General features: G+C 50.1%; 1 protein-coding gene across 2 annotated transcripts in view; it reads right to left on the bottom strand.

Annotated features, from left to right (window-relative positions):
• The window catches only part of LIMK2 (LIM domain kinase 2), a 54,399-nt gene that overhangs the window by 16,072 nt on the left and 23,283 nt on the right, over positions 1-15,044 (bottom strand). Inside the window, exons 1-2 of one of the 2 annotated variants that reach the window (XM_033097848.1) lie at positions 8,196-8,632; positions 330-465 (exon numbers count right to left, since the gene is read on the bottom strand). In XM_033097848.1, the coding sequence (XP_032953739.1) occupies positions 330-465; positions 8,196-8,248 (189 nt within the window). In that variant the 5' untranslated portion in view covers positions 8,249-8,632. Of the gene's footprint in view, positions 1-329; positions 466-8,195; positions 8,633-15,044 lie in introns of those variants that run through there. The other variant, XM_033097847.1, reaches the window with a different exon arrangement.

Here is a 15,044-nt window from a genome sequence, read left to right as displayed (position 1 = left end):
TGCCAGCTCATTCCAGATTCCCTGAACCCAACTTAGGTGTATCCTCCTCTCTACCCGGAATGCTTTCCTTTGAGGCCTGCATCCCATTGTGCTGTGTCTCCTCCCTGCCTGCCTACCCAGCCACGCCCAACGTCAGACTCTTAAGCCTTTGAGGGAAGGATCTTACCTGGCACTTAACAGGTGCTCAACAGATATCTTTTCAATGGTTAAATAAAAGGGAAAGGCCTGCGTGGATGGGAAGACTGGAAGATGCATGGCCATAGGGACCTGGAGACACTTTCAATGGACTCTGATGACCAAGAGGGGCAGAGGCGGGGGACTCCACTCACCATGACGGGCCCTGTCATCAGCAGAGAGCAGCCATGGCAGAACTCCCCAAACTTCCCCCAGTAATCCTTGTGGCAGTACAGCTTCCCATCCTTCTCATAGCACCAGCTGGTGAGGGGCTCCTGGCATTCTGAACACCTGAAAGACAAGATGAAAAGAAACGTGCCTGGATCCTCGGGATTCAGATGTCTCTGGGATCCAGTGTTTCTTAACCTCTTTGGGTCTTGAAGCTCTTTGGGAATCTGGTAAGAGTCAAGAAGCCTCTCCCAGAAAAATGCATATGCAAGGAAAAGGTGCATGTAATTTAGTTATGGGGTGTGTGTGGGGGTTAAGAATTGAAGCCTAATTACGGCCTCAGTTAAGAACCTCTGGTCTAGAGAGATATCTTGAACCAAAGAAGCTTAGACACTTGTATGCTTCAAAATTAGCATTACTGATATAGTAATGCTTCACCAACAGCATTACTGATATAGCATTCTTTCCCCAAAAATATTAAGAATAAAGAAACAATCAGGCAAATCCAGAATGCAGGCCATTCAATAAGACAGCTGGTCTAGACTCTTCCAAAATGTTAATGTCACGGGGGGTTTGGGGGCAGGAGAGGCACAGAGATTAAAAAAGCCTAGAGACATAGCAACTAAATTCAGCACCTAAACCTTGGATTCAATTCTGGATTGAAAAAGATAACAGCCATGAGTGACATTTTTCGAACAACTGAGGAAATTTGAATTCGGACTATACGTTAGAGTATATTGTGAAATTGTCAATTTTCTTGGATGTGATAACAGTACTTTGGTTACACAGAAGAATTCTTACAAGAAACATATTAATTAAGGGCGAAAATCAAGATACCTACAACTTACTTTTAAATAGTTCGGCAAAAATACATACATTGTGTGTATGTGTGTAGAGACAGATAAAATGGCAAATGATGAATCTAGGTGAAGGGCATGAGTATTCTTTCAACTTTTCTATATATTTGGAAAATTTCAAAACCAAACATTGTGGGGAACAAACCAAAACTCCATTAGCACTATGCACGGTGTATGTTAGACCACAGCGCCTTTCTCTCCAGTCACATGGGTGTGAATCTCCACCTCAGTCCACCTCAGTCCGGTCAGGTGTGTTCTCAGGCCAAGTCCGCACGTACGAGCTCCTCCTCATCTCTGAGCCTCCCAGCACCCAGGCTAAGAGCTCCGTGCCCTGCTGAGCCCGTGCCACCTCTCCTCCTAGTTAACAGACTCTCTATTCTTGGTGTCAAGGCCTCATACCACCCACACTGGCCACATCTCTGCTTCTGAGACAGAGAGCAGCTGCCTCTTGGTTTGAATCCTGACCCTGCCACTGACTAGCTATGTCATCTTGGGCAAGTGATTTCACTTCTCTGACCCAGCTTCCTCATCGGTAAAATGGACCACTGTGAAAGTGAAATCATATGTATGAAAGTATACATATAAAAGACCTGGTCCAGTAGGAACGCAGTAAGTGTTAACTATTACAGATGGTAATAATGGGAGCCCACGTTACTGGCCACTTACTGCCACTAGCTGGATAGCTCGGGACAACTCTCAGTAGCATTTCCTCATTGACAAAATGTGACATCTCTCTGCCAGCCCATTCCAGAGACCAACAGCATCCTACCCATAAAGAGCCACCGCGAAAATGGTGATAATGTAAATAAGTGAACGTATGAGGAAAGCCTTTGGCAAACCGTGAAGGGCAAACAAAGCAAGCGTATTATTGTAGCCATTTGCTAGGCACTGCAGATACAAAAGATAGATAGCTATACAAGGTCCCCTACTCCACCTTCCAAGAGCTTACAATGAGCTGAAGAGAATGTCTAAACAAAACTTCATAATGCAAGGTGAGAGGCCACAGTGAGTGCTACCGCCTTCAGGTACGACAGGAGGCAGGGTAGAGGAGGGAGGCAGGAATGAATTGAAGCAGCAGTGGAGAAGAAGGAAAGGGAGGAAGCTGCGGGGCTAGGGAAGTCTAGAGAAGCAGGACTCTGAGAATCCCTCCTTCTGGAGTGTCCAATTCCCCTAGGTGCTCAACAAACAGGTGGCTTCTGTCATCGGCCACCCCCATCCTGTATCGTTTCCTGCTTGTCCCATGGATGCTGAACTACAGGGTCGTAAGAGCTCAGTATGGCATCAAGAGTATGGATACGAAGTGCCTAGAATGGTGCAGTGAGAACCATAAATTAGAAGAGGCCGAGGGGATGACCCTGTTCTGGGCATGCAGCTCGGATTCCTCTCTGTTCAGGTTCTTCGGAGCTACGTGCTCTTGGACAAGTCCCTTTCCCTCTCTGGCTTCAGTTTCCCCACCTGTGAAATGACACGGTTAGACTGGCTATACCCCAGACCTCCTCAATTCTGTGCATATGGACGTTTTTCTCTAGATGACGCATGGTTCGGATCTCAGCACCGCCACTTACACTTAAGTGACTGGCTGCTTCACTTCTCATTTGTGAGCCGGCACCATCACCACCTACTTGCGGGGTACAATTCAGTGAGGTTCTGAATGGCTGTGAGGTGCCCAGCACAGGGCCAGCGCTAGAAGCGGGGGCTTCCCTTCTCGTCTCCCACCTTCTGACTTAAAGCTCTGGGGTACCCGTCTTTCTTCTTCACTAGATTGTGAGCTCCCTAAAGACGGGAACAGTGTCCCATTTAGTCGTGGTGGAATCAGCACCTTGCAAATGGCCTGGCAGAGTAAGCCCTTCGCAAATGTTTCCAAACCAAACATGGTGCGAGTGGCAAGAACCAGCAGTCCAGGTGGGAGCACAGGGGCTCGGGGGCTCATGGTCACCGGGTCACGCTTCTGTCTGCAGTGGAGAACACCTGGTACAGATGTATGTGGACCCAACTGCAGACGTGCGCCCTGTGACACCCTTGCAATGGCATGTGAGCTGTAGGGCACGGGAGCACCAGAACACGTCCTCGTTTCCATTGCCAATATCCTGCTTTTGTTTGCTACAAATGCCCCGGCCAGGCTCAGGAGAGGGAGTGGGGAGAGAAACGAGTGTCGGCATGTAGGCAAAAGCCACGCCAGCCTGCGGGGAAGAGCACCTGGCTGGAGAGCGACATCACCAACGCACACATCTATGTCAAGGAATGCCTTTGAAAGGCACGGCCGGAAACCAGCCAGAGTCAATCACCACTGGTGTCTGTGCAGAACAGGAAGGTGAACAGCTATGGGTCTCCAAGCTGTTTTGCTACGGAACACAAGTGGTTCTTTGGCCACTGGTGAAGGTGCCTTGCCTTCCTAGGACATAGAGTCCTAGCTTCGACAGTAACAACAGCTACTGTTACTGGTTACTTGAATGCCAACCACATTCCAGGCACTCTAGGAGGTGCCTCGTATACTTACATTATCTCGAATCCTGACCACACCCTGCAAGGTGACAGGATTACCCCGTGAGTTTTCTAGACTAGAAGACTGAAACGCAGAGTCAAGTCGCTTCTGCAGTGTTGCCTAACACCTGATGGAGCTGGAATCTGAACTGTGTGGACCTGGCTATGACGCCATTCCCACTGTACTGCATCACCTGCCTAAGGCGGCACATCTGCTCAGCTGGGCTTCAGGATTCGCATCTGTGAAAATACAGAGGCTGGAGCCCTGACAGCTCAAGTCCCCGGAGTGTTACATTTCGTGAGGCTTTTCCTTAAGCCCAAGTACCAAATATTAAATGGCAAGATTTTCCTCCTGCATTTATTCTACAGCATTTGGTTTCCCCAGCAATCTCTGCCCTTTTAAGAACCCAAAACACACTCTGGAAATGTAAGGTGCTACTCATAAACAAAAAATCCCACCTCAGGTTCTCAGAGGCTCTGGTTACAATGTGTTCTTCCCAAAGACAAAGATTTTCCAGCTTTCAATTTTTGGAAATTTCAACTGAAAAGTCCAAGTTTGCGCTGGAACAGCCAGAGTGAACAGAGCTGAAACCCTCCAGCCAGGGGAGATCACTAAGGCTCACGTGCATTGAGACGACCTCCAATACTCCTTCCAAAGCATTAGAGGGTCTGGGTAGCTACACAGTGAACCGAACACTGGCAGTCAGTTCCGTGGGCAGCTCAGATCTAAATCGATGTCTTTTGAGTCACCAGGGAACACACAGATTTTTTAAAAAAGATAAATCGGTTGAGATTCTCACAAATAACTCTTTTAAGACCCAGGTCCATGTTCCTTCTCTGCCATTTACTATATGTCACCTAGAGCCAGTTAACTTTATGACTCAGCCTCAGTTTCCTCATTTGCACACTGGTGATGATAAAATCTCACGGGCTTATGAGAATTAGATTGACTACAAAGGCCTAGCATGATGTGTGGCTCACAGCAGGTGCCCAGTAAGTATTCACGTGTCTCCCTCTCCTCTTTAGCTTGAGAACGTTAAGGGTGAAAGGAGACAGACTCCTTTTCCTCCCGTGCCCACGCAGTATATGGACCTGCTTTTTGGCCCAGAACCAAACAGATTTTTGTGCGTAGAAAAGGTTCTAAAATGAATTATTTATCTAATCCATGAGAAAATCAACAGATTCTAATCAATGCCTATCAATTAGGAAACAGTTACTGTGCATCTTGGATGTGCAAGACCAAACAGGCAAGGTACTATACGGGGAGACACCACATGAGATAAGAGAGGCCCAGCCCTCGCTCACCCGTAAATTCTTCAGGCTAAATTGTCAACCTTACGTGGTAATGGAATCAAACAGTCACCATTACAGTGGATTTACGCAGGTTAAAGCACAAACCCTCCCACATCCCGGTAAAGGCCTGGCTCATGCTCACCCTGGGTGTGTCACAACTGGAGATGAAATGCCAACTGTTCCCCCAGGGCCCAGAGGGACAGATAAAACAGGGGCGTAAAGACTCTGGTCATCAGAGCCCTGTCTTCTACCACCATAGAGCCCATTATTACTCCTCCTTCCTGCAGACCCTGTACATTGAAACAGGCTTTCAATTAAGCTCTGATTATTATGGAATATGTTGGTATCTTGTTTTTAAAAATTAACCAAACACATAATGAGCCTCTGGTCAACAAGAAATAAGTGTTACCAGAGTGCACTGATTCAGTTCCAACCAGGAGACCTATGTAGTTTCAAGTAACTTGTGCCGTTTGTACTGCAGTTAAGGGTAGAGCCTCCGTTACTGGGAAAAAAAGGAAAAGAGGTTGTGTGTCTCTGAGGAGCCACAGGAGTTGCGGAGTTGGGAACCATTCACCTGATCCAAGCCCTTCATTTTTCAGATGAGGAGGAAAAGCATCCCCGAGGACCTAAAGCAGCTGCCAAAAGTTACTGCTAAGCTGGGCAGGGTTCAGAATCATTTTTCCCTTTAAACATGGGTTGCTTTAGACTACAAAGATGCTCTTGTTTTCTCCAAGGGACAATGTGTAAACCAAACCCATTAAATCAATGTTGGACATTAAGGGAAATTCTATAAAAAGAAAAACGCTTTAAAGATGTCAGATAAAAGTCACTCCTTAATTTCCCTCATGTAAATTCCAATTTGAGGTCTTTTCTTGGGAGCACACCTTAATTGCATCTCACCCCTGACACGAGTGGCACTGGCAGAGGAAGACAGTGCATTCTGCGGAGTGCGGCCTGTCAGGCAGGGGTACATTCTTCATTCTCTGCTCCCTCTTCCCTCTTTTGCTGCTGTCACGCCTGATCATGTCCCCATGGAATCTGGTTGCGTCACTTTCCTTACGACCACAGCTTCTGAACTCCCGGTGGACTTTGTACTCCCCCAGAGGCCTGGGGTCAAGGATTTAATTTGTTCCACAGAATCTGGCAAGGGTCGTGTTCAGGACCCCAGGAAGTTCAGCCCCTGTGCTCTGCAGAGGAAGAAACTGAGGCCCGGCAGGGGACAGGCACCTGGCTGAGCAGACAGCAACCTTGGAGGCACCCTGTAATAAAGGAGGGGGCTGATGGGGGAAGCAGCTTTCTGACCAGGCAGTGACAGTGGTGATTGATTAGACTGATACCTGGGAGGGAGAGCAGAGGGTCTGGGTGGTCCCTCCAGTGGGACAGAGCCCAGGGTGCCGGCTATCTCTTCAGAAGTGGCTTCAGGAATGTGGCCTCCAATTTGGGGGAGGGGAGAGGGTTTAGAGTGAGTGAGTCAGTACCCCCGACTCCAGCTGGGCAAACAGAGCTGGGTGGGGGTTGACAGGTTCCCCAGAGGGGCAGGGCAGAACAAGACAAAGGACAGGAAGACCAGGGCAGCACTGGTGGCCTGGCCCTCAAAGGTCCAGGTTAAGAGTTCATTATCTGCTATAGCTCCAGAGAAGTTTGGTCCTACTCCCAGAGATTAAAAGGGGCACAGCATTCCTGGCTCCTGAGGGAACAACCCCACCGCCAATCTCCCTTTCTAGGATTAAGAGTAAAAGGGATTAATGAGGTCCTCGTTTAAACCAGTGGCTACTTCAGATTTCAAACACTTGGCATCCGGAGTCCACGTGGTAAAACCTGCCTCCTAAACTCAAGATCAATTCCCATCGGCTCTTCAGAAAAGAATCTTGGTCATCCCTTCCAGTTTGCCAACCAGACAAACTCTGGGGGTCTTTTTCCTGCCTTCTCTGATGGGAGAGAAAGTCCAAACCTAGGGCACCCCTGGGGGGAGGTACAGCCTTCTGAAGGATGAGAGAAACTCAGGAAGACAGAAAGGCTGGCCAGAGAGACCTCACGTGTTAATGCTGCTAAATCTGGTTACCTCAGCTGAAAAATAGGGATACATAATGTCTTTAGGCTGCTAAGAGATCAAAGGATAAGGCGCCTATCAGGATGCCGAGTGGGGTCCCAACGGAGGACCAGTTCCCTCCCCCGTCCCCAAAATCCAGAGGCTTCCCACCTCTCTGCCAGGGTCCAGCAATTCCGTGAAACTACATGGCATTCTGCTTTCCTGCCCAGGCCTGGCCACCTGACCTAGTATACCAGCAGTGAGGTCTGGGCATGGTGCTGGGTTGGGGAAGCCAGAAGGCAGACATCAAGCGGGATGGGACCACTGGTGAGGAGGAGGCAGCCCTTGGAACAACAGGCAGCTCCCAAAGAATGAAAACAAGCCCCACCCCAGCCAGGAATGACTCCATTCAGGAGGGACCCTGAGGGCCAGTCACCCCCTGGGGAGTTTCTGTTGGAGGTAGGGTGGGGCAGAGAGCAAAGAAAGGCAGGTCTGAGGTAGTGAGAAAGTTTCCACACCTCCCTCTGAGAGGCTCCACAGAAAGAGGCCCCCAGAGGTCCTCAGGCCTGGCATGCATGGGGCTGGCCCTACAGCTCAGGAACACTCCAAGGCCAACTGCCCCAGTCTCCGAAGCACCAGCACAGGCCTTTCCCTAGCACCTGAACTCACCAGAGGCAAATGTGCTTGCCATGAAGAATGCCTACTGTGTACCAGGCTGCCCACACCCAGACCGTGTCAGCTTCCATGCAGTTTGGCAAAACCTGTCCATCCTGCTTGTTGAGACAAATTCCCGGGGAGGCAGCACAGCCTGCAGGTAAGATATGTGAGAGCTGGAAGAACAGCACCCTGTTTGTGCTCTTCCCCCGGAAGCAGTAACACCAAGAGCAGGCCGGTCAGCAGCATCTTTCAGAGGCTGTCCCAGGTGTGTCTGGGAAGGAAGGAGGGAAGGAGAGCCAGAGTTCCCCAGGAGCTTCCTTCTGGGCAGATCCCTCACCTCACCATCCCCAGAACATGGTGGCGAGCCTTTGCCAGGCTGGTTCTGCTTGGGAACAGCTTCTGCTGGCTTCTGCCTAACAGAATCGAGGGTCAGAGGACTAATGAAATCTGAGAAGTAGATTCAGGGAAGGCTCTGCCCTCCTCTCAGGACCAGGGGTCAGAAGGAGATGGGGAGGAGAACTCAGAGCCCAACTCACCGAAAGGGGTCTCTGGAGGTGAAGTAAGCCGGGATGGACAAGTAACTCCCCATCTTCTTCACACACCAGATACACAAGCTCAACTGCAAACCCGTCCGGGAGTGCCTCAGGCTGGCTGCAGACGGCCACCATGACAGGCCCGGGGCTCCCGGCACCTCTGGCTGCAGGCTGGCTTCTCCGGCGCTCACCTCTCCCTCTGGAGCAGCCGGAGGGGCATGAGGACTCTGGGCCACTTGCCCCCCGGCAGATTCCCGAAGGGGCTCATGGCTGGAACGGCTCCTCCCTGGTTCTCGGAAGCTCAGGCGGCCCCTCGGGACTCCGGGAGAACCACCTCTGCGGAGGCTACACACACACAAGCATTCTTGGGCAGGGGCCGGTGACTAGCTAAGAAAGAAGCGCTGCTGTCAAGTTAGCCTTCTTCTTCAGTCCCACCCCTGATGAGGGAGGGAGGGAGGAAGAGGAGGGGCTCCTCGCGGAACCGAGGTGTGTGGTTGGAGCAGCTATTAGGAAACAGACCTTGCAGGCAAGGGGTGGAGCTGGGCTGGAGAGAGGCTGTCGGCAGCACCGCAGACAATAGTCAGGGCTGGCAGGGCGTCCATCCCTGAGCGCAGGGCAGGGCAGGGGAGGAAAGAGAGTGAGCACATATGCCCCCAAGGGTCCCCAGCCTGAGAAGCTGCCCAAATGCCAGTAACTCTGCTGGGAGGTGAAGAAAAGCCCAGGATACCAGCTCCAGGCCAAGCCACGCCCCCAGAATGGGAGGGAGGGCTCTTTGGCAGGAGAGGCTGGTCCAGAGACCCAGGTCGGGAGAGCTGCCCTCTGAGCTCTCTGCTCTCTGCTCAGGCAGGCATCAACTTGGTCCTGGCGCTGAGGTTCCCATTCATCCCTTCCCTCTGCCTGGCCCGGGGACAGCCCCAAAAGCTGGCCAATGGGGGCGGCCACTCCTTTTCTGGGCAGAGCAGTGCTGTGGATGAGGGAACAAGGCCCAGAGTGTTAACTGACACCTCACGCTTCTCCATGTGGCAAGTACTGTGTAAGCACGCTCCTATTTCCCTGAGATGGGAATTATCTCCACTTTATAAACAGGGAAAGTGAGGTACAGAGAGATTAGGTAACTTACCTAAAGCCAAAAAACTAGTCAGTGGCAGGGGTGGGATTTAAATCTAGATCCATGTGATTCCAGAGCCGGAACTCTCAGGCAGAGTTCTGGCTGCCTCTTCAAAGGGAAACATCTCCCTCAAAGCCCTTCTGCAAGTAGGAGACAGCACAGGGACTGGAGACCAAGTCACCTGTCCCCTCTCTGTCATTCATGTGTTCACTCCCAGAATGCCATCTGTCAGCCTCAGTGGGCAGTGGTGCTTTTTCCACTGTGTCCATGGTAACCAGGCTGCTCAAACTAAAAAAACGGGGCCTGATGGAGGACAAGGCCTGGATGCCTGTGGGATGATGGGCCTCGGGACCTGGAGGAGGGGCTGCCTGAGGAGCCCAGCTGTAGGGATGCCCACGCCAGAGCCTACCACTGAAAAAGGCCCCGCCCCCTGTCTGCAGGACTATTGAGGGGAAAAGCAAGGCTGCTGGAGGAGACTGGGGCAGGTGCACACCTCACCTTTGGACTTGAGAGAGTGACACCAGCTCTCTCCCACCAGGCATACATTCCTCTCCCCAAAGTCACCCTGTCACTGTGACAGGAAAGTGTGTGGCAAAGATGGTGGCTGGGTTACAAGGGAGCCCTTTTCTATTCCTCTGACTGGGCACAGGGATAACAATGAAAGTGATAAGAGAGATTGTGTTTGCACCCAATTATAAGCTACCATTTATTGAGCACTTAATACATTACAGGCCCTGTGTTAAGTTCCTTGCATCCATTTTTTTGAAAACACCTTTATTGTGGTAAACACACACACACACACAAACGTATGGCATTAAACTTTTAAATGTACAATTTAGTAGTATCAGTTACATTCACAATATCGTACAACCATCACCACTATTTCCAAACCTTTTTCATCACAATAATCTATTATATTTTAAAATGCACCTGTCCCTTGAACCCCCTGGGGCCACTCTCCCACCCTCCACCCTAGTCCAACCCCTCATCTGTCACAGTTCTCTTCGCCTGAACTCTAATTCATGTAGCCAATCCCCAGTGGGTTCCCGAGACTTGGGGTCAGTGGCTTCAGGACACACAGTCTGCCCGAGTCTGGTCAGCATTGGTCCAGCAGCACCCTTGGGATCGCCCTGGGTGCAATTTTGGCCCTGTGTCCCAAGCTCCATGGTTGCAGGCACAGGACTACATTGGAGGGGTGGGAAGGCAGGTGGCTGGCACAACGAGAGGGTCCCAGGCCTGGGTAGGGCACAGTACCAAGGGGGGGAAATTTTAAAATGAAGGTAGAAAAACAAGCCCAGGAATGACCACGAAGGGACCTGAACCCCCAATCTCCAGATCCGGAATCAGATGCCTTATCCATTAGGCCATGCGGCCAGGTGACGGACAATAGTTCAAATTTGCATAGGCCTGCATCTGTTATCATACTTAAATTGCCAATATATGGGTTAGATGTTATTGTCCCCATTTAACAGATGAGGAAACTGAGGTTCTGAAGGGTTATGTCACTAGCCTGAAGACAAACAACTGGTAAGTGGTGGAGCTGGGTCTCGAACCCAGTAAGTGTGGTTCTAGAGCAGGGGTCAGGACACTTCTTCTGTAAAGGGGCAAAGAACAAATATTTTAGGTTTTGCAGATCTGTACAAATACAGACTCTGTCACAGCTACTCAACTCTGTCACTGGAGCACAAAAGTGGCCACATCTAAAATGTGAACAAATGGACATGGCTGTGTTCCAATAAAACTTTATTTATGGACATTGAAAGGTGAATTTTATTTAATTTTCATGCGCCACGAAATATTCTTTTGCTCCCCCCCACCACTATTTACAAATGTAAAAATCACAGATGTGCGAAAATGAGAGTTGGGGCTACCGTCTGCTATCTCTGCTCTAGAGCCAGTGCACTCACCCACTCTGTTTACTACCTCCAATAGTAAAGACCAGCTTTTGGCATTTGTGCAGCACTCAGCCACATTTATCGACTGCCACACAGACACCACACTCCAGCCCCAGAAGCAGCGGGGAGGGAGCCCTAGGACAGGCGCTCACCCTGCACCAAGCACTGCTTGCAGCACTTAACACATATGAATGAACTTTTAACCCACACTAGTCAGTAGTGCTGGGGTGTCCCGTCTTTTAGAGGAAGGAACGGAGGTGCAGAGGTTTTAAATCACTTGCTTGCGGTCACCCAGCTGTATCAGGGAGAGGTGAAGTCAGGATTCGAACCCAGGCTGTGCATATTGAGCTCTACCACTGCTATGCTGGAGCCCCGCCTGGGCCCAGAGCCAGACTGTCTGGGTTTGAATGCGACAATGCACTGCACGTAAGCCTTTGGCACACAGGCTGGAACACATTAAGGGTTGATAAATGTTAGCTGCTAATATCATTAAGACTATTGTTACCGCCACTATGGGCTAGCTATGTGGCCTTCAGCAAGGCGCTGCCTCTGTCTGGGCCTTGATTAGGTCTCTAAATAGCTTCCAGCTTCAACATTTTTCAGCCCTCTGAGGTTGCAGAGGGCTCCCTCTTTTCCTTGGGTCTCAAGTTGAGTTTAAACTTCTTGAGCCTGTCCTGAGGGGATCAGGATCCTGGCGTGGGGACCACACAAGAGCCACAGAGGAGCAGGGTGGAAGGGGGGGAACAACACAGGACCCTGAAAGGGCTGCCCAGCTGGAGAGCCGGGAGCTCTCTTTCTCCCAGCCACAGAGCCAACTCTTTCTCACCAAAAATCTATTATGTTTCCTGTAATTCGATCAGGCAAGAATGGGGCCCCAAATTAAGCCTGGAACAAGCAAATTATCTTCCAATTGCACCCTCTGATTTCCATCTGATGAACAGAGTGCGGATGGAAGAAAATGCAAGCCACAAAGAGACCGGGGCCAGGGAGCCCGTGAGCATAACTCCTCTTGACATTTCACACAGCTCTGCTGTTCCAGAGGCGGCGGGTGCAGTGAGTCGATGTCTAGGAATGTGAGCAGGAGGCTGCAGGCGTTCTCCTTTCCCCCCACTCTCCTTACAAAGGACTCTGTGGGTGGGTGGGCGGGTGTGTGGGGAACTAGTGAGAGGACTTCTCAATGCCGCGAGAACTGCCTCCCCGTGGAAGAGGGGCAGCGGTCTCCCCACGTCCTGATCTGAAGCGGAAGCTCCTCCGAGGTGGAAGCCATCTGACCCCCATAAATCCGGACTTCAGGAGGAACCACATCAGATGTGATCAACTGCTGGCCACTCAGCCCCAAGTGTGTCGTTCCTCGGGGCCAACTTTGAAGGGCCCCACCACCCAGAACTGGGGGGAGGAAGGTCACACTGGAGGATATATTTCCCCCTCTTGCCGTTGGATACTGTTCCGGGTAGAAAGCTTCTCTTCTAGGTCGCCAGAGCAGCTGGCAGAGGACTCAGCAGTTACAGCTGCCAGAGGCAACTGCAGGGACCCTTGGACTGGCAGCTACAGACGGGATAAGATGGTAGGAGAGGTGCTAATCTCCTGCACATTTCACAAGTTGGAAAACTGGCTGGCAGCCGAGCAAACTGACTCCTTGGAACCAGCTGAGACACAGGCCTGAGGGCGGCTGTGACAGGCTGGAGACAACAGCCGACAGGGCCAGCAGGCCCAAGCGAAAGCTCTGGGGAGGAGCAGCGAATGAATGAATCACTCCAACTTCTCCTCACAAGGCGGCTCTCCTCAGATAATCTGAAGCCCAGGGAACTGTGTTCATATGGGGCCCTCTACTGGCTGGGAGGACTCCAACCAGGGAAGGCAAATCCTGGGGATGCTGCAACTTCTGAACCTTGAAAGGTGAGCACTGTCACCCCCATTACTCACCATTTTTCCTGCCTCTGCTCCTCTCTTCCAACTCACTTTCTACATTACATCAGTAGTCTTCTTTCTAAAAGAAGAGTCCCAGGAATTCCACTGCTAGAAATTTTGCCTAGAGAAATATTCTTACAAGTGTGCCAAGACATGTATCTTGCACTGTTTAATACTAAAAGATTAGGAACAATCCACAGGTCCAACAACAGGCGTGGGCCAAATAACACATCCCTACAACAGAATACTATGCAGCTGTGAAAAACAGGCAGGTAAATCCTAGGTACTACAACAGAAATTCTCCCGGGTAAGGGGTCACGAGAAAAATCCAAGCGTCAGAAAGAGTGTATAGTATAGTCCCATCGTTTAAACAGTCTCTGCACATAATCCAGAGACCATCTGGAAGATTCCTCGACATGGTTATTATCAGTTTCTCTTTAGAGTAATGAGACAAGAAGCCAGGACGAAATAGCACTTATTTTCTATTGTTTTGATATTGTTTACATTTTTTCTTACACTTAAGTGCTACTTTTAAAAATGATAAATGGACAACAAAAAGAAGTCCCACGATTGAGAGTGAACACCTCCTTCTCACTTTTTTCCTAGTGCTGTTGTCCAAAGGCAAAGCCTGCCTGGGTACACTGCACGCACGACCCCTAGGGCTCTCTCTTCAGCTTCACCACGAGGCTGACCACTCTGGCCACCTCCTGCCCCACTCCACTTCCTGACCCATCACATAAGACTCTCCCCAGAAGCCCTCTAAGTCTTCTCTCTTAGCTCCTTCTGTAGCCTCCTATGTCTACAGCTGGTGGCTGTCTCCTCTTCCTTTTTTTCCAGGCCCCACTTCAACACAGCACTCAATCAATCTCCTCTGGAAAGGGTTCCGTTTACGTGTCCCCAAGCACATCGCACACAGGAAGGGCTCTAAGCCCATACCTGTCTACCACCACATCAGTTACGTGAGGCCCTCACCAGGCCCACACCTGGCATCCGCAGATATAACTAAACACATGATTCAGGAGCCCCTTTATGAGAAACTACAGTACTAGAATGGTGATGAGAACTAACGTTTACAAAGCGTTTTCAGTTTATAAAGGGCTTTTACGCTCATCATCTAGTTTAGTCCCTGCAACAACCCCTTGAGGAGTATCTACAGCACAGGAAGGGTCCAGGAAGCCCAGAGATGTTCGGTAGTTCATCCAAGGTTGCTACTGGGATGTGTAGGACTGAGATTAAATCCAGGTTTGCTGAGCTCAAATCTCATGCCCTTTCCTCAACGTGAGCCCTCCGAGGCTTTCAGGAATCCCGCTTCTCTAGTACCGGGCCCCAAACTGATGGGTATGCTGAACTCCTGCATCTGAGTTTTCTAGATGTTCTGCCCACATTGTTACAGGACATCATGAAAAGAGGTAATCAAATGCCTTGTGGGAATCAAGGGAGGGTCTCATGATGAGCAACCCAGTGAAAACACGAAGTCAAATCTGATTAGTCATGACGAATTCACTGCTGCCGAATCCTAGAGGCCAGCTCCTTTTCAAAGTATGCCCTGTCCACCAAGTCCATCATCTGCAAAACTCCACAGCATTCCCTCAGAACTGGTTCACAAAATTCCATCAGAAATTTGGGAAGGAGTCAAGTCAAAAGGATTATGACTTGATCCTTTTTCTAGGATCTCTTTTACCTCCTTTTTTGAAAACTGGACCAGTTAGCCATCTCCATTTTTATTTCACTAATCGATCCCTAGTGCCTGATATATAGTAGGTGTGGAACAAATACTCATACTTGGGGTATTACCTGCATTCCCCATGGTTTCTCAAAAGTTACTAACAGTGGTTCCATTACTGTCCTGGTAAGTTTTTTTTCAGCATATTGGGACACAATTTTTCCAGTCTGAAAATCTAAGCACATTGTCGGGCTTCCCAACCTTCCTTCCTAGCTTCA

This window comes from Rhinolophus ferrumequinum, chromosome 25 (assembly GCF_004115265.2).
Source record: "Rhinolophus ferrumequinum isolate MPI-CBG mRhiFer1 chromosome 25, mRhiFer1_v1.p, whole genome shotgun sequence".
NCBI lineage: Eukaryota > Metazoa > Chordata > Mammalia > Chiroptera > Rhinolophidae > Rhinolophus > Rhinolophus ferrumequinum.
The sequence above is the reverse complement of the archived record's forward strand: the minus strand, read 5'-3'. Positions and strand labels throughout refer to the sequence as shown.